The sequence below is a fragment of the Lynx canadensis genome, chromosome X (assembly GCF_007474595.2).
Source record: "Lynx canadensis isolate LIC74 chromosome X, mLynCan4.pri.v2, whole genome shotgun sequence".
Lineage (NCBI taxonomy): Eukaryota > Metazoa > Chordata > Mammalia > Carnivora > Felidae > Lynx > Lynx canadensis.
In genome coordinates, this window is record NC_044321.2 from 7,786,324 (window position 1) to 7,804,876 (window position 18,553).

The 18,553-nt window shown below is 41.0% G+C and overlaps 2 protein-coding genes across 4 annotated transcripts in view; one reads left to right on the forward strand and one right to left on the reverse strand.

The window, feature by feature from the left end:
• Positions 1–18,553, reverse strand: part of ARHGAP6 (Rho GTPase activating protein 6) — a 232,767-nt gene that overhangs the window by 111,060 nt on the left and 103,154 nt on the right. The gene's annotated exons all lie outside the window — the stretch shown is intronic.
• AMELX (amelogenin X-linked) lies at positions 1,278–8,390 on the forward strand. The gene is made up of 7 exons (XM_030306169.1): positions 1,278–1,331; positions 2,585–2,650; positions 4,571–4,618; positions 5,896–5,940; positions 6,002–6,046; positions 6,314–6,739; positions 8,316–8,390. Exons 2-7 carry the CDS (start codon positions 2,597–2,599, stop codon positions 8,319–8,321), a joined length of 624 nt encoding a protein of 207 aa, XP_030162029.1. The 5' UTR covers positions 1,278–1,331; positions 2,585–2,596; the 3' UTR covers positions 8,322–8,390.

The following is an 18,553-nucleotide window of genomic DNA, read 5'->3' on the forward strand; positions in this document are numbered from 1 at the left end:
TCCTTGAATTTAATTCAGCCAATGCGGAGCATGTTTATAAAAACATACGCACATGTACAAACTTTAAAAATATGACTAAAGTAGTAAAAGAGATCTGGCCATACTGCCAATGGTGTCTGGGTATATACTCAGCATTTCCTTTACTGATCTAATGTTGATAGACAACTCATCAGCTACCTCTTATCACCAGTTACAGATTTGCTTTTTAACTGATCGGATCCTAGAGTAAAAGACAAAAATCCATGTGCTTTACTAAGGTAGAAGGGTAAAAGACATATGAAATTAATAGCTAGATCATAGATCCTCTCAGAGGCAGAAGGGCTTCGGTTTTTGTTGTGTAGGCAAAGGAGAGGCTGCTGAGAACATGGGAACAATGGCACCTAAAGGGGAAGTCAAGAGGCTCTGAAAAAGAAAGAGGAATTTGGAATTGCTTATAAGAGAAAGTGGGATCGGGCCAGAAGGACGTGGTCACAAAGGACCATCATCCTGCGAGATTGTTATGTGGGAGGGGGGCACCAGAGCAATGTCCCACACACAATGCTTAAGTGTGCAGTCTGGTGCGTGACGTTTCTCGCCTCGTCCTTCGGATCATCAGGAAAAGTCTGCTACTGTGATCATCTTGAGTTCAGGGCTCCTTGGGGGGCAGGTGGGTTGTAGGATGGGGCCAAGGAGAAGTAACTTTGTCCCCTCTTTCAGTGGACACCGGAGTGGTGATAGAGGAATGGGCACAGGCAACAGAGAAAATGCATTCAATGGAAGTAGAAAATAGAGCAGTGGGGATCCCGGACTTAGAATCCCTCAGAGAAATACTGGGGAGAGCTTTGGGGTTTTACCAGAATGGGGGTTTTAATCAACTTATCCTGATCTGAAAGGGATGACGAACCCTAGGGGACATGTTGATTACACTATAGAGACTCAACTATCTAGCTTTTTGGGTAAAGAACAATGTTACGTTTGCCAGAACCAGGGAACAGACAATGACATAGCTCTTCTTGAACGTAACTTTGAATACATCAGCATGTGCAGTCAACTTATTTGCTGACTTACAAACAACCCGATGAAATTTTTTGCCAGTTAAACCTATTATTGCCCATAATGAAAGACTCTAAATGCACTAATCACAACATGCAGCCTTCTGTTTGATCACAGTTTTTAAAACTTCATGATACAGGGGTTTTTAGGTATACTCAACACATTTTCCTTCAGAAATCTGATTGGTTGTTCTAGATGCTGTGAATGATATAAATTGAGCTCTCAGTTGGAAGAAATCTAAAGGATCAAGCATCCCTGAGTTTCAGACAGAAACTTCCTCTGAACACACATATTCAAAGGTATGTGGATTTTATTCATAATTTGGCATCCTTTCTGTTGTATTCATTTCCTTCACTGCATTTCATGTACGAAAAGATGCAAACGTATTCTGCATTTCTAATATTTTATGCTGTCATATTCAGTTACTTCTTCAGTCGGACCATAATTAAATTAGACTCTGATTACTTAGATGGATTATTTTACTCTCTAATGCAGCAACGTGTCTGTCTGTATTTCACTAAATTTTACTTCCAGAATCCCAAAGCACTTTTGGGGGCCAAATTTCACAGTAGAATATTTATTTTCATTACTTGCCAATTAAGATAAAAATGCTTTTTCACAGGCTGTGATCTATCTACGACTTTAAAAGCCATCTTGTTTAATTACATCAAATAGAACCACCAACTAAATGTGGGTTTTTTTCCTCATTAATTCAAACTTTAAAAAAACAGATTTAGGAGGTAGAACGCGTCAGCGCACTTTTTACAGCCGGCATTATTACACAGGAGGCTCACTTTCTTTGCAAAACTCAAGACCTTGCTTCTGACAGTTTTCATAGTCAATAATTTGTACCACAAAGCAGTGTGCGTATTTTAGGATGGCCTGTTCCGCTTCATGTCCCGAGGGTCATAAAGTGTATAATTACGGTACAGCGCCAAACAAAAAGAAGATGTCATTGACTAAACATGGACTCTTTCAAGCGGAAGTCATTCAAAAGTCATGGCAGGATCGCACAATATTAGCACTGTCCTCTCCCTTCCATTCAACCACATCTTTTGTTCCCGATCTGGAGCTCAGAGATGCCACCTGAGGGTCTTGCCTGAAGGCCTACCAGTTGAAACACCTGGAACTTCACTCCACTCCTTCCTTACTCTATTTTGGTAAATTCCTTAAGGCCTTTTCGCAGACAATTCGTCTTTGTTTTTAACGGCAGCCATGCTCAGGTGCACCGTACAAAAAAAAACCTTTTTTGTGCGTCCTGGTTCTGAAAGTATCCAATACTGTGCACCTGGAAGATCTCCTCAGCTTTTAGAGCCAACTCTATTCTTTATGATCGTTAATCATATGCTACGTTTAGCTTCTATGAATCCACAGGCTACACAGGTAGAGGAGAGTAGCTGAAAACTGGAAATCACATGTGAATGAAGTAACCTCACAAAGAATGGCCCCATCCTCTTTACTAGCGACAGACTAATATGGCTTATGTGGGTTTTATGGAGTATTAATTGTGTCCATATTTGCGAAGAGATTTAGCTGTCAACTTATATTTCAGGGCCAGCAAGAAATGGGGACCTGGATTTTGTTTGCCTGCCTCCTGGGAGCAGCCTTTGCTATGCCCGTGAGTAAAACACCCCTGCATAAGTCAATATCCAATTTCACAAGCTTGGAAATAAAAATCTGCCCCACAGTTGGTAAACTTCAGGGCTCAAGACAGTGCAAGATCAGATGTCCTCAAATGTCTCTGTGTTTCAGAAACACTTTGAAGAGCTTGTTATAAAAAAAAATATTCAGATGCCTCCACCCAAGATTCTGATTCAGTACAGCTGGAGTGGGGGTGGTGCCCAGGACTCTGCATTTTAACAAGCACCTCAGGAGATTCTGTGGAAACAATTAGCTTGTAAATATCATCGCCCATCTCTAGATGGAGGAAACTTTTGGAAGGAACCCTTGAAAGGCCTCCAGAGAAAATGCTTAATCAGCCTTAGCCAAATACTACAAAAAAGCCAGTTTTCTCTAAAACCCACTTTCTCACAAGTGTCCAGCTCTCTTCCTGCCCTCCAAACTCCACTGCTATTATCCTTCAGAGGGTAAGATTTCTGTGTTAGGAATTTCTTTCTTGAACCCTCTCCCTGCTGTCAGAGGCCGCATCCCTTTGGGTGCACCTGCTAAGTACATGGGTGCTCCCGTGTGGTTGTCCAGAATCCTACCTCTGCCCAATGCATGTGGATATATTTTACATTCAAAGGTACCAAGGACCAGGACGTCTGACCCATTCTCTTTAGACATAAGCACATCAGGTCAGAGAGCTTAGATCACTATCAGGCAAAGCAGGACCCAACTGCTTTTCGGTGGCATAAGGAACAGTTGATACAACCAGAAGCCAGCCAAGCTTGCATATCTGCCTCCTCTCTTCCTCTCTCACCCACAAGACCAAGATTCTGTGCTCTGCCTTCCTAAAATCCTGCATTGTGGCAATTTCTAGTCCCCTGAGGGGCCCCTGCATTACAAATTGAGCCCTTTTTCCACTCCTCAAGTCAGCACCCCTATTCCCTGAGGGCTTACTTATAGCAAGAAAGCACAGGAAAGGCAGTTCCCTAACGAAAAGTAGTTCACACTCAGATGAGAGCAAATAAACCTTCTAAAATACGAGCATTTAAAACTAATAGAGCCTTAATTAGCTCGATGTCTGAGGGAGATGTTCTGCATGATCCTGTCTCCTCTCCCTCTCCCCCACTCCAGGGCCAACCAGAATTGTACAATGCAGTCATCAGTCACACGGCCTCCACTTTTGACAGGCCAGCCAGTCCTGGTTTAGATCATTATTCAGGCTGATTTTTATTTTGAACTTTCCATTTTTTCTTCCATAAAAAACTGGGACAGAATAATAAAAAGAAGCAGTCGAAATCAACTCTCTCACTTTCCATGGGATTTGTAATGTTTCCACCTTACCTCCCCATCTCCTCATGTTCATCAATAATTCACAGGCAGTTGTTTCCTTAGTTGTTGTTGCTGTGCTTTGCACACCAATTGTGAGGAATCTCTGGGATACTTAAGCACTTCTCCACCTCCTGATCTATAAGGGAAGGTTTGGGAAACAGTTCCCGTCGGTATTTCAGAATTGTGTAGGAGAAACACATCTCTCTTTCCAACATGGAGTGAGTTGCATTAAGACACAAAATGGTGGATGGGATAGAGTAGGATTAGTTGACAACATGGATGGGGGAGGGTGTCAAAGATCACTGGAGGATAAATGTGTCTGGTTTTTGCTTCTGGGTCTTGGGAAAGTCATTTAGTTGTTCTGGACGTCTTTAAAATAAGAGGGCTCCTCTCCTACACAGCGTACATGTTCAGACTAAAAGTAGACCTCAAATATATTCTGCACCATGTAGATTTTTTTTTTAAAGTAGCTTCAGTCTCCCTTAATGTGAACAATTGCATATTGACTTAATCTCTTCCTCTCTCTCTCTCCCTCTCTCTCTCTTCCCCCCTTCTCTCCCTCTCCCTCTTTCTTTTTCTTCTCCTTTCCCCTCTATAAAAGCTACCACCTCATCCTGGGCACCCTGGTTATATCAACTTCAGCTATGAGGTAATTTTTCTCTTTACTAATTTTGACCATTGTTTGACTTAACAATGCCCTGGGCTCTGTAAAGAGTAGTGTGTTGATTCTTTGTTCAAGATGTTTCTCAGTCCCGCTTTTTCAGTTCCCATTACCAGCTTCCTGGTTTAAGCCCTGATGGGTTGCCTGAAGCCCGCATTGCCCCCAGCACACTCCTACTCGGCCTCTCTGACTCAGTTTCTCCTCCTTATATGGCTATAAAATTATCCATCAGGAACTACCACTCAGGGTGGGGCTGCATGGTAGGGCAGAAAGTGAATAGCAAAGCTGTTCAGCCTGTAAAAGTTGGGGGAGTCAGCTGTTTTTTAAGATCCTTTCCAGCTAGAAACTCCTAATTCTAAGATGTTCACACTCTATGTGTCTCCTTTGTTTGTCTTTGCTGAAAGATCAATGATCAGTGACCAAGTGGTCTATGAGACATTCTGCAGAGCAATGGAAAGCATGAGATTTCTGGAAATCAGGTTTGAGGCTCTCCTCAACCCCATTCTAATCATATGACCTTTGGCAAATCATTTTCTCTCTTTAAAACTTTGGTTTCCTCATCTGGAGAAGGGAAATAAGTATAATACCCACACTTCAAAGTATGGTTGAGGAGCAAAATGGTTATGCAATATAAAAGGTGTTCTGTCAAGTATAATTTGAGCAAGGTCAATAATGTGTTTGTTGTATTGATATCAAATGCTGTACTACTACTATGTGAAGGAGTCCCCAGAACTGAGGTTGTAACCAATTATATACTGTTGAAAAAGGAATGAAACTCCTACTTCTTTGGTAGGCTCAGACGACAGTCTGTGAATCTGTTTACTCACATGTAACCTGAGGAAAAGTGTTACTAAGAAGAATTTGAGGCAACATATTCTGTTAAACCTTAAGAGGTTGATATATTTGACCAGAAGATCTGTGTTTCTAGGATGAGGGACAGTTCTTCCACCTCCTTTATTTTTGCATTGTGACATCAGATCAACAAAAGACACGACTCATGTTATATCACATTAATTTTTTTGTTTTCTTTTGCTCTGGCAAAGAAGAGCAGGAGCTGGGGAACTGAACAGAATTATTACTTTTGTGACCTCAGTCAAGCTCATAAACTTCTTTAACTCCCCATGACCTTGTCCGTAAAAGTGAGTGTGATGATACTTGCCTCAGAGTATGTGAGAAAACATGAAAAATGTGTGTGATGGATGTAATGCAGTGCATAACACATAGGAAGCACCTGACAAATGTTTACCTTATTCTTTGATCTGTAGAACTCACACTTTCAGGCTATCGATATTGACAGGACTGCAGCATCAGTGAGTGCATTTCATGCAACTAAACTAAAGCAAATGTATTCTAATGTCTCTTTTTCTTAAGGTGCTCACTCCTCTGAAGTGGTACCAGAACATGATAAGGCATCCGGTACGTACATTTTTTGTTCTTTATTCCCTTAAAATATTAAGCATGTGTTTCAATTCCCTTTTAAGTGAAATAGCATATCTATGCCACATACAGACACTAATGGAAAATCCAGTTTGTAGAAGGTCATATCTGTGTACACAGTTAGAAATTCTTACACAGGAAAAATGCATAAATATTCATAGTCATAATGACAAAGACAACATGACTACTTCTCCAGTTGGAAGTCAATGGAGCCAATGGTAAACCTGACTCTCTGTTTCTCACCAGTACCCTTCCTATGGTTACGAACCCATGGGTGGATGGCTGCACCACCAAATCATTCCCGTGCTGTCCCAGCAGAACCCCCCGAATCACGCCCTGCAGCCTCATCACCACATCCCCATGGTGCCAGCTCAGCAGCCCGTGGTCCCCCAGCAACCAATGATGCCAGTTCCTGGCCAACACTCCATGACTCCAACCCAACACCACCAGCCAAACCTCCCTCTGCCTGCCCAGCAGCCCTTCCAGCCCCAGCCCGTCCAGCCGCAGCCTCACCAGCCCATCCAGCCCCAGCCACCCGTGCACCCCATCCAGCCCCTGCCGCCACAGCCACCTCTGCCTCCGATGTTCCCCATACAGCCCCTGCCCCCCATGCTTCCTGACCTGCCTCTGGAAGCTTGGCCAGCAACAGACAAGACCAAGCGGGAAGAAGTGGTGAGTATCCCTTGAAGCCACAACATCTGTGAAAATGTTGTAAAGCAAAATTGGCCCCCAGAGTTCTAAGTTCTCAAACAAACCACGATCTAGAGTTTCAGTAGCTACAGGTCAATGACTCTATTAGTCTGAGTGCGTGTTGTAACTTTATATTATAAACAAGTTTATCTATGAGGCATAGTTTTTATGGTGGGTTTAAGTTCTGTGATTATTTTGAACTTCTAGAATATGTATTACTGAAACCCATTAATTTTAAGGATAGCAGTATAAGGGAATATCAGTTTTTCTTATATTTCAAGGGTTTAACTAGCAAGAATAGGCTAGATTTGCACTGAAGATAAAAAAAGGGGGGGTAAGTTTTGAGAGTGGGGAGGATGCAAATAATTGAACAGGCTACAAAAGGTGGGTGGGAAATCTCTTTGAGGACCCTTTGAATCTCTTTAAAGGAAGATTACCCATCTAGAGCGGTTTTTTAATCTAACTTAGAGGAAGCTAGATAGTCTATCAGATTCCTTTTCAGGGCTGGGTTCTATAGGTTAATCTTTTTGCAAGAAGTTTTCACAATTAAGCACAAAATTAATTGCATTACAGAAAACTCTTCCAAATGAGTGGGAAATAGCCAATAAAATAAGTGACTCATATCCCTATTCCCAAACCCTTATTCTGTGTATATGAGATTATATAATTCTACTGCATGTATGCATGCGAATGTGATTCCATGTTATAAATGCTACTGAGGATTTTCTCCTGAGAAGCAGCGAGGGGTGAGATGGAAATGACCTGGATGGGGAGCTAGCATACCCAGGTTCCAGTTCTGGCTCTGTTTCCAAAGAGGAAACAGTATTGTACAAGTTACTTCAAATTCATGGGTGTTTTCCCTTTTTGAAAATAAGAGAAAGGGACTAACTCAGATATTTCAAGCCTCTGTCCAAGTACAACTACCACAGTTTCCCAACAAAAAGTTATACAATCTGACAAATGTGTCTTCACAATTATGAGCATATCTATGGCGAGTATGGGACAGAATATTTGAAATTGTATCCCAAATAATTTGGTGCCTATAGTTGATTACTAGCCTAAGGTAATGTTCCCTCTGTATAGAAAATGCATTTAGTTATCTCTTTATTAATGATTAAAGCCATGAACTTTATAATGTGTTCACATCTTGGCAGAGCTATTTATGGAAAGGTGACTTTGGGCAGGTAGTCTGAACTCTTTAAAACTCCTGTGTAAAATCGGAGTATAAATATTGATAGCTTCTTAGGGTTGTTTTACAGAAAATAAAATCAAGTGATGAGCTCAGAGCCTGGCGTGCAGGAAGAATTCAGTAAAGGGTAGCTACTGTTATTTTATTATTAATTAATAGCTGTAGGTGTCCTGAAGGCAAGGTCGTCCATTCTGGATACCTCCTACCTAATGACAAGGAGATAACAAAGAAACTTTGAATACTACAGAATTCAACTTAAATGGTTATACATTGCTTTGGCAGAACTGAAGCCACACATGTGATGTAAGTGATACTCGCTAGGAATATTTGTAAATTATTTTGATTCTTCCTTTTGTTGTTATTTTTCAGGATTAAGAGGTCAGAAAATGGGAAGAGAACTGAAGGAAACACTTCAGATGCTTTCAGAATGACACAAGAAAACGAGTTTCGCCTGCCATCACTTCGCTTAGTAAAAGCTGTAACTAAAAATCAGTACCACTAGCAAACAATAAAATGGTTTAAAAATCATCCATATGTTTGTGCTGAATTATGCGTCAAATTTCGTGTCACCTCAGGGAACTTATTATAAATGGCTACTCTTGAATAAGGTGGGAACTGCTCATTTACACGTGCAAAGTTGACCATTCTGCAGGCAGATGAGGACTGTTTTCCCTTTTAGAGAGAATTTATACAATCTCAAAACATTAAAAAAAAACCCCAGACGTTCATACAGTAGTTAGAACAGTAGATAAAGTGAAAAATTATGAACATGTATAGTCACTGAACCTGAACCAGATGAAAGTAAGTTTATATGAAGAATTCTTCAAATTGAAAAAAATAAGCTCTTGAGAAATGTTTATATTACAGAACAGATATAAGACTTGGAACACTGACTTTATACTTCACACCACATTAGTAACCAAAGTCTGATCTTTTGATCTCATTCTATGGAAAAAGATTTTTTTAATGAAATTATATGATATGTACAATAATGTACTGAATTTTAAATTATTGGGGTAATTAGTTTTCCTAAGAAAACTTGTATTAAATGGAGCTTCAAATAGAGAATCGCGGTGATTTTGTATACAAGTCATTCCTTTCACTTAATAATTTTTAAGATGATAAACTGTACTGTATAGTCTTCAAAATGTTAACAGATGCATAAAATGGACTCATACAAGTTTTCTTTCCCACTCATATTTATATCTGAATCCTTTTTTCCTCCTACACCCACACAGAATTGTAAACAATCTTTTTAGGGTTTACATTACACAGCACCCACAGTAACTTTATTCCAGTACCTTTATGATCAAGGCTCCTTAATCATTTTCTGGAATGAATAAACATAACTTTACTGGGAGGGTCTTGATATTTAAACAACAACAACAACAAAAAACTTGACTTAAAAGAATTTAGATCCCATAAAAAATTAAGAAAACTTTTCATCAATTCTCATGAGCGAATTCCAATCAACATAGTAAATATTTATTTATCACCCTTTAGGATAAGGCACAATTCCAGACCCTGGCAAAAACAGTAAGTTCCCATCCTTAAGGAACCCAGAACATACCAAAGGGATAAAAGAAGCTCAAAAATACCGATTAGAGGAGGCCGAGCAGCACTGACACCATGACAGAATTATAGGCAAAATGCCCTGGCAAAAATGGCAGACTTCCTCAGCTAGCTGCACAACAGCTTTCCTCACCCCTCATTCCTTGTTGGCAAAGCTGGAATTATACCCAGCATCTGGCCTTTCACAAACTCAGGACAGATGAGGCCGTACCCTGGCTCAGGGAATGAGTGTTCACTCCTCCATGCCAACTATGGCATTAATTACAATAACATACCATATCCAACAATACCAAATATGGCATCTATTCCCTTTGCTAGTGACCGGTCTAGGAATGGGTTGTGATGGAACCTGAACAATGAATGGGGCCAGAAGGAAAGTCTTCTAGGAGAGGAAGAACTTCTGGGGAAAAAGATTACTTTCCAATTAAACACACACACACACACACACACACACACACACACACACGGTCTTCTGTCCTTGGATCTACTTGTTTGAGGATACGATGCCTGGAACTGTGCCATATTATGACCAGAAGGGGTAAGTGGAAAGATGTAGAGCCCTTAAGTCTTTGGTGGCATCATTGTGTCCCTGAATTAACCAGCCCTGGAATCATCTAGATGGATGACACACTCTATTTCCATGCTAGTGTTTTTCAACTGTGGGTCACAAATGATTAGTGGGTCATGACATCAATATCAGAAGCCCCATCATTTATACATGCCAGCAAACTCTCTTCCAATAATGTAAAGCTTATATGTCCAGAACTAAGAATTATTTTGTCAATGATTTTCCTGAAAAAAAAAATCCAATAGATAGATAGAGATATATATCCTGGTATAGTCTCCAAAATCTATGCCTCTCTGCACACTTTGTCTTTCACGGTTCATGAACGTATTGCCATTACATTTATTTCTACTGAGAAACATTTTAAGGGTGTAAAGGATGATGTTACTTGGAGACTATGTGGAAAAAACATAAACCTTGGAGTCAGATTGGAGTTGCTTTCAATTCTTCGGATATAAGAGGATTCTCTGGAAAAGTCATTGACAAAATAATTCTCCTTTTATAATAAGTCAAATGACACACATACCTACACACATATTCAAATCACATTTTGAATTACAGGGAAAAAGTCAAGCTTTGGACTCTGAAGACTATTCACTATGGAATGAGATGTACTGCATAAGTTAATTTTATGAGATATAGAAACTTGTGTATTCAGTTCAATCCCAAACATATGTTTTAATGTCATCATTTTCATGGTAGGCCACAATGGACATTATTCCACCGCACTAAACAATGTATATTAACCACAACATAGCATTTCCCTGATGGGCTAGAATGAGACTTATGAACACCCATCAGTGAGGTGTGTTGCCTTTGGCATTTTAGAGATCATAAAGCTCTTATGCCTGTTTTAAATTGCCCTCTCATTGTAACGGTTCCTTTCCGCTCTCAGTTACCACTTCTTTTTGTTAACGTATATATACAGCTTTTAATATGTAGCTTACTTTGTATACATATTCTTCATAACAAAATGAAGTACATTGGCCTCAGGATTGTTACTCTCAAAGTTCCACGATAACTTTGAGACTATTTAATTTCCTGACTCCCCAACTGTGGCAGATGGCTGCAACTGACAAAATTCTGACACGTAGATGTATGTGGCTGTCACCACATAGTGTAACATAGCTGAGGTAAACTGAAGAAAACAGAGCGTTCCTAATTCATTAAGACTCGGGCTTAGTCAGCTGCCCAACGTTGTATGTATTTGAGTAAAATATGGAAGAAATTCACTAGATACTAATGACCAAGACTCAAAAGTACAGTCTGAAACAAATAGCAGTCCTAACCATAAATGCACTAATAAACCCAAACTTACACCCAAAGAATTCTCACATCAGGAAAAAAGCAAAAGTAGACTATCTACAAAGCTGTGCTCTGTCTTTGAGATCGAGCTGAAGAGTCCGATGAAGTCGAGGAAACCACCTCAAGGAAACTCTTATCTCACCGGAACCACTCCCATGTCACTAAGAAATCTGAAATCTGCTCTCCACTCATTCATTCACTCTTTGTTGGTGAGGACTTCAATATGCACTGCAAATACACGTCTAGGAATTACCTAAGACAGTCATCAAAATGCATGAAAAGATATGTGCAAAGATGTTGATTACAACATTATTTATACCATGAGAAAGTGTACCTCGCTTAAATTTTCTTACATCTAGCTGAAGGAATAATGGAAAAAAGTATGCCTTAGAAGAAACTTTAGTGGTGGAGCAAATGTTATAAACTAAAATTCAGGACCAAGATCATCTATCATATGTTCATATTACACATGACCATAACACAGAGGTAATTTAAACATATACCCATAAATATGCATAGACAAAAACCAGGAAGGGGATGCAGGTGTCTGTACAAAGATGCGATTTTTCCCACGATAAACATAAGTTGCTTCTGTAATCAGAATCACATTAAATTATTTAAAATTTTTTCTCCTTTTCTTCTGCTTCAATCCAGACACATCTCCTTCCTTCAGTTCCCTTTGATGTGACCTTTGGATCTTGGTGGGTCCCCTTCAGGTAAATTCCAAGTAGAAATGACTTCACGTGTACTTGATTTTTCAGAGAAATATTTTGACCAAAGAAGGGCAAAGGGAAAGGAACTAGGGGCTTTAGCAGGAAACGACCAACAACAACCAAAAAAACCCCCAAAAAACCCGAAAATGAACAACAAGACCAAACAACAGAAAAGAGATGAGCATTATAGGATGAAGACAGAAAAAAAACCAGAAAAATGACCATCAAAGTAGCTCCTGCTGAAATCCCGCCAAAGGTTAACTGGGTTCAAAGAGCAGGCAGGTCAAAGGTCAAACAATATCTAAGCCCTAAACCCTTAAGGAGGTAGGTGCTTGCGGTGACTTTTCACGTTAATGGGTCTCCTTTTGATTCAAATAATGCCTGAACTATTCTGACTTAAAACTCATCAATTATCTCATTTCACTTTTGGGCTTCAACTGGCTATAATGGACTTTTTTGTGCTTAATGACATCAGGTCTGGATCATCTGAAGAGCTCAACCTCAATTAATAACAACTCCAATTAACCAGAAAATGCTCACAGCTCACACACTAGAAAGGGCAAAGGAAAATGCAACCTAACAAACTAATTTTCAGGCTGTATTTCCAGAACCACCTATCTTGATGGCCTGCACTGAAGATAGAGGTTGAGAGGGTTACCCGGAAGTAATCTTCACCTTGTCAGAGACAGGGAACAGATCAAAATTCACATTTTGTAGGATAATAATACCATGGAATATTTGAAATCAGAGACATACACTAAGTGCTAATTATACTCTATATTTGCCCTGTTCAGTATGTATCCCCACGTGGCTATTCCAATTTAAAATAATTAAAAGTAACTAAAACTTACATTTCAGTTCCCCAGTCACGCTAGACATATTTTAAGGGCTAAAAGGCCACGTGGGGCCAGTGGCTACCATACTGGACAGCAGGGACACAGAACATTCCCATCACCACCGAGAGTTTTATTAGACAGCGCTGTTCTATACACTATTTCCTGAGGTGGAAGAACAAGTCGTATTAATTCAAAGATTTTAAACAAAAGATGAGACAAAACAGACTTGCTGCTTGAAACTGAACATCCCAACTATCCATAACAAGTCATTTCCCCAGGATTCCAGGAATCGAGATCACGTATGGCAATCTTTTAAGAACTGTAGAAGTGCCATTCTCTTCCTCAGGTCAAATCGCACACACCACAACGCTCTCCCTTCCAGTTTTCTTTTAAAACAGATGAATTCCGAGTTCAACTAGATTATTTTTTCTACTCGTAAGAAAAACTATTTTAGTTCCAAAGGAATAGCCCTTCATTTTCAGACCGCTACCAGCCATATCCACGATGGAGGTAGAAGGCTGGGGCTGCCCTTGACCTGGGGCTTCACTGGGAATAGGCCAAAGTTGAAGCTGATGGAAAGATAAAAGTAAGAAAAAAAAAAACACAAACTTTTGTCCGTCCCTAAGGGTGGCTGACTGCCTGGAAACATCAGAAAATATTTACATTCTTTTCTGTTCTGTGGTTCAAAGCAACAGCAACATAGGACAAATGGGTGCACACACACATGCACACACACGCACATGCACACACATGCACACACACACACATGCATACCGCCCACTAAGTTTACCGGCAGTAAAAGGACATGTGTGAAGACACACACTATTTGAGAAAGTTCTTCCCATTCTAATCATTTAGAGACTATATGGCTATTGTATCAATTATCATCACGAAGACACATAATATGTCTTCCAATATAAGATTCTATCAAGAAAAAAGATCAAGTTTCTTATTTACAAGCAGGGTCAAGTTGACAACCTCCTCTCCCAACTCCACATAAAATGAAAACACTGACTTTTCCCATAAATCTGAACTTTGCCTCTTATCAGTAAACAATTGCTGAAAATAACAAGATTGAATTGAAGGCCAAGACTTTAAAAAGAAGACAAAATAGCTAACAACTGTATTAATTAGGAAAACATCCCAAAGAGATACGACTGTGAGGAGCTTAACATGGGAATCACAAGAGAAAAATAATTTCAACCAATTTCCCACGTTTCCAGAACATAGTGATCTCTAGTTGTGTTCCATATTGCTTTAATAAAACAGTCATCAGCCTATGTTTGTTGTGAAATTCTTGTTAATTGGAGTTTTTACTTATTGTTTCGTGATTTGGCTTATAATTCCTTTTGCCCTGACTGGTCTAGAGCCTTATCAGCAGGGATCATTGGCTGACATTTAGTTATCCAAAAATACTTCCTTGCTGGGAAGAATTCATCTTGGCCTCATGTAAAACACCTGACTCTTCTAGAAGATAAATAATACTTGAGGAATAAGATTGGGCTGGGAGTGGTGAGAAGTGAAGAGGTTGAGAAGAAAGGAATAGTCATTTGGGTCCCAAAACATTTGCCTTGATAAATCACATCTGAATAATCTATTAAAAAAATAACCAAGATCAATGAAGCTCCCTTACAAACAACACTGCCCTGTGGTCAACGAAAAATAGCCTAGGTTCCAGTATTTACTTTCTTTTGATAAGTAATAAAAAAATTTTAAACAATGTGAAAAATTGCCTCAAAATAGCCAAATCTTGTCGTCCTCTCCAAAAAAAATTTTCCATGCTTCAAATCTGTGGAATGTGGGGGCTCCCAGGCAAGTCAAATGTACACACAAGGGCAAAGATGGCTTCCCAGTATGGTGGTGGGCTTTGCGGGTTCCACAACCAGACTGTCTTAGGTTCACAATCACGAACTTTGCCTATCTCCTATGGGCATGTGGACAAGTTTCTTTAGCTTCTCTGTACCTCAGTTTCCTCATCTATAAAATGTAGTGTCTATCTCTGAGTCCTTTCATGTCGACGAGCCTCAAGCTCAATAAATGTTGGCTATGGTACTTATATCCAGAAAGGGAGCCTTCTCCGGGTTCTCCAGATCCCCCAAAAGGAACACTACACAGTTGGAATTAGAGATGATGTAGATTTTGGACCTAACACAGAAGCTTTCTATGCCAAACTCCAAAGTTGAACACATCCGTCATTTACCAATATGCCATCTCTGACATACAAGCAGCTGAACACCTCCCTTACTGACTGCTACCCTACACGATCCCTGCCTCCTATCCAAAATCACCAGAGCCTGTTCTTTGCCACACCTAAGGTCACCCTATGACCTTAGGTAATATGAGAGTAAAACCACCAGGAGGGAGTCATGGGTTGCATAAGGCTCATTGGAGGCCAGAGCGTTAGACCTTCTCCCTCTGAATGTCTTCTTTTCACCTTCTTTGGAAGGCCAGGTTGCCGCATGTAGTGAATTCCAATTCCAACCTTTCCCTTGTTGCTCTGGCATTGGTCACAGTTCAGCTAATTCCACCTTAGGGCTTTCTTTACCCAACTCTTTTTCTCTAGAGCAGTGTTCTCGACCAAGGCAGCTGTGCCCACTAGAGGGCACTGGGCAATGTCTGGAGTCACAATGGCGGGGGTAGGGGGTGAGTGGGAATGAGAGTTGAAGTGGTACTATTGCTATCTAGTGGGTGGAGACCAGAGGTGCTGCTAATCATCCCACAATGCACAGGACAGGCCCCACAACAAAGAATGATCCAGCCTTGAATGTCAACACCACTGAAGTTGGGAACCCTACTCTAGAAAACAAGGCCAATATTGAATCACACTGTGTGTTCAGAACTTAACATACAGAAACAATGAACAAATGTGGAAGTCTGAGTGCATTTAAAAAACTTTTTTGATGTCTATTTATTTTTGAGAGAGAGAAAGAGACAGAGCATGAGCAGGGGAGGGGCAGAGAGAGAGGGAGACACAGAATCCAAAGCAGGCTCCAGGCTCCGAGCTGTCAGTGTAGAGCTCAACGTGGGGCTTGAACTCACAAACAGCGAGATCATGACCTGAGCCAAAGTCAGACCCTTAACTGACTGAGCCCCCCAGGTGCCCCAAGTCTGTGTGCAGTTTTAAAACATAATTGAGAAAGATGGGGCACCTGGGTGGCTCAGTTAGTTAAGTGTCAGACTCTTAATTTCGGCTCAGATCATGATCTCATGATCATGAGATCAAGCCCTGCATCGGGCTCTGCACTGATAGCTCGGAGCCTGCTTGGGATTCTTTCTCTCCCCCTCTCTCTCTGCCCCTCCCCCACTCATTCTCTCTCTCTCTCTCTCTCTCTCTCTCTCTCTCTCTCAAAAAAATAAATACATAAAAATATTTAAAACATAATTGAGGAAGAAAAACCTAGAGGTCAAATCTTAAGGTTAATAAACTTGATGTAGGACCTCCTACAGTAGGCTTTTCACTTCTTACACAAACTACATCAGCAAAATCCAAACAGCTTGGGGGGTGACCAAGATGTTAAAGAAAATTTGCAAGAGGAAGAGATAGCTGCCCCAGGATTAAGGGAGCTGGTGTCTCTAAATCAAAACCATTCTGCAGAAATTAGAATAGTTCTTTATTTCTTCAGAAGTTATTTAAAAGTGAGTGCGTTCGTTGTTTCTCGGGAGGTTGCTTAACCGTCATTGTGTTGCCTCTGTAATAAAGAGGAGAAAAATAACCAGACCATTGGTATAACTGCTGAATTAGAACTCATTTAGTTTGTCTGGGAAGAGTCCTGTTTTGGGATTTGCTTGAATTTGGCAGAATAATGAGAACTAAGTGGGCAGGGATTTCAGATGCCATAATGCTCGCGATTCTCAGAACCATCACCGCCCATGTATTCAGTGATGAATATAATCGAGTTTTTCTTACCAAATTATTGCCCAAAAGCTTCTGACAGCTATGGAGAGTGTAGAGAAAACACAGTTTTCTTGAGTGCAGACTTTGGGCAACCTACTATATTTGATGGATTCAGGACACGAGACATCCTAACTATCTGCCCAAGTACCAAACCCAAGATGCTCCTCTAAGTGTCAGTCCGGCCCCCATATGCCACACAGCAGGAGAACGGCCATAAATGAGCATCAGTTCAATGCCTGCTCCTTTGGAGACCTTCTTTTACTGGTCCACATGGGCTGGAGTGCTCGGGCCTCGAGCTTTCCCAGGATATGCTGGGCACGCTTCTATTTCAAGCAACTACTTGTTTCTACTTTGGTCTCCCCACTAGCCTGTAACCTCCTTGAGGAGAATTTGGAAAAACACGTAGAAACCGGTCAGTGTGCTTCATATCTGCTCAAGGAACCATTATTAGCATCAAAAAGCCGCCATACTGTAATATAAAACTAAAGATAATAGTAACATTGAACATTTACTGGGCTCTTATTATATTCCAGGCATTGTTCTAAGTGCATGACATATATTAGCTCACTTAATTCTCACAACCTACAGAGGAAAAGCTGTCTCTGTCCCCAATTTACAGATGAGGAGTTGTCTAAACTTTCAACTTTAAAAAGAAATGCACTTCTTAAAACACACACACACCCTGCCCCCTTTTTGATGAATGCAATTTGAAAGGTAAACTAATTTGCCATCCGCCTCTAGGATCCTAACTAAAATAATCTCTATCTCTTTCTAACAGTAAATACGAATTCAGTTCGATGGGACTCATGAAGCTCGTCTCCTTGGTCACCGAATTTCTCCTACCCATTTGACCTCCCCAGGATGCACTTAGGAGCTAATTGTAAAGAAACTAAAGAAGCCCCAGGCTGATAACTTCTCTGCCACTGTGGTAAACCACTACAGATGGGTAGGGGGCCTCTGTAAATATGGGGAGGTATCACCACACCCGGACAGCACTGCCCTGGCGACCGTCCCAGCTGCGGTGTGCACCTGAGCAGGAATGGCCCTCACTCCTTCCTTGGTTCCAGAAGATGGACTGAAAACAAATAAATGCAAGTCTGGTTCTCACAGGAACCACAAGGTGTTTTCTCACTGACTCGTTCAGAGCAGGCTACAGTGGGAACCGACCAGGTCTTGTTAAAACAGGCAGGCCTCGGCCCTCCAGTACCTCCTTTCCCAAGTAGCTCACTAAACCCATACTCAGCACCTACGGAGCGTCCGTCTCAAGTGACATTCTGAAGTTCACGGACACCGACCAGAACAGAAAGGCTGCGGATATATCTCCAGCAGGACACTGACCCAGAGCTAATTGGCTGGCATACTCCCTCTACCTACCACTCCATGACCAGATTCAAATAGATGAAAAGGTTCAGGGGCGCCTGGGGGGCTCAGTCGGTCCAGCGCCTGACTCTTGATTTTGACTCAGGTCAGGATCTCACGGTTTCGGGGGATCGAGCCCCACATCGGGTTCTGTGCTGACAGCATGGAGGATGCTTGGGATTCTCTCCTTCCCTCTCTCTCTCTCTGCTCCTCCCCCACTCACTTTCTCTCCCTGTCAAAACAAATCATGAATGAAAAGATTCAAATACCTCACTAGCTGCCGGCATTGCAGCTTCCACAAATGTGAGCTATCAAGGTGACAGTCCAAACTGCTCCTCCCGCAGGGTTCCCACTAGAGAAGG

What these genes read in the sequence shown, in the direction of transcription:
- AMELX (XM_030306169.1), top strand. Translation starts at nt 2,597, where the DNA reads ATGGGGACCTGGATTTTGTTTGCCTGCCTCCTGGGAGCAGCCTTTGCT. An exon ending in GAGCAGCCTTTGCTATGCCC is followed by an intron (nt 2,651 to 4,570) that starts GTGAGTAAAACA and finishes CCTCTATAAAAG; the next exon opens with CTACCACCTCATCCTGGGCA. An exon ending in ATATCAACTTCAGCTATGAG is followed by an intron (nt 4,619 to 5,895) that starts GTAATTTTTCTC and finishes TTTGATCTGTAG; the next exon opens with AACTCACACTTTCAGGCTAT.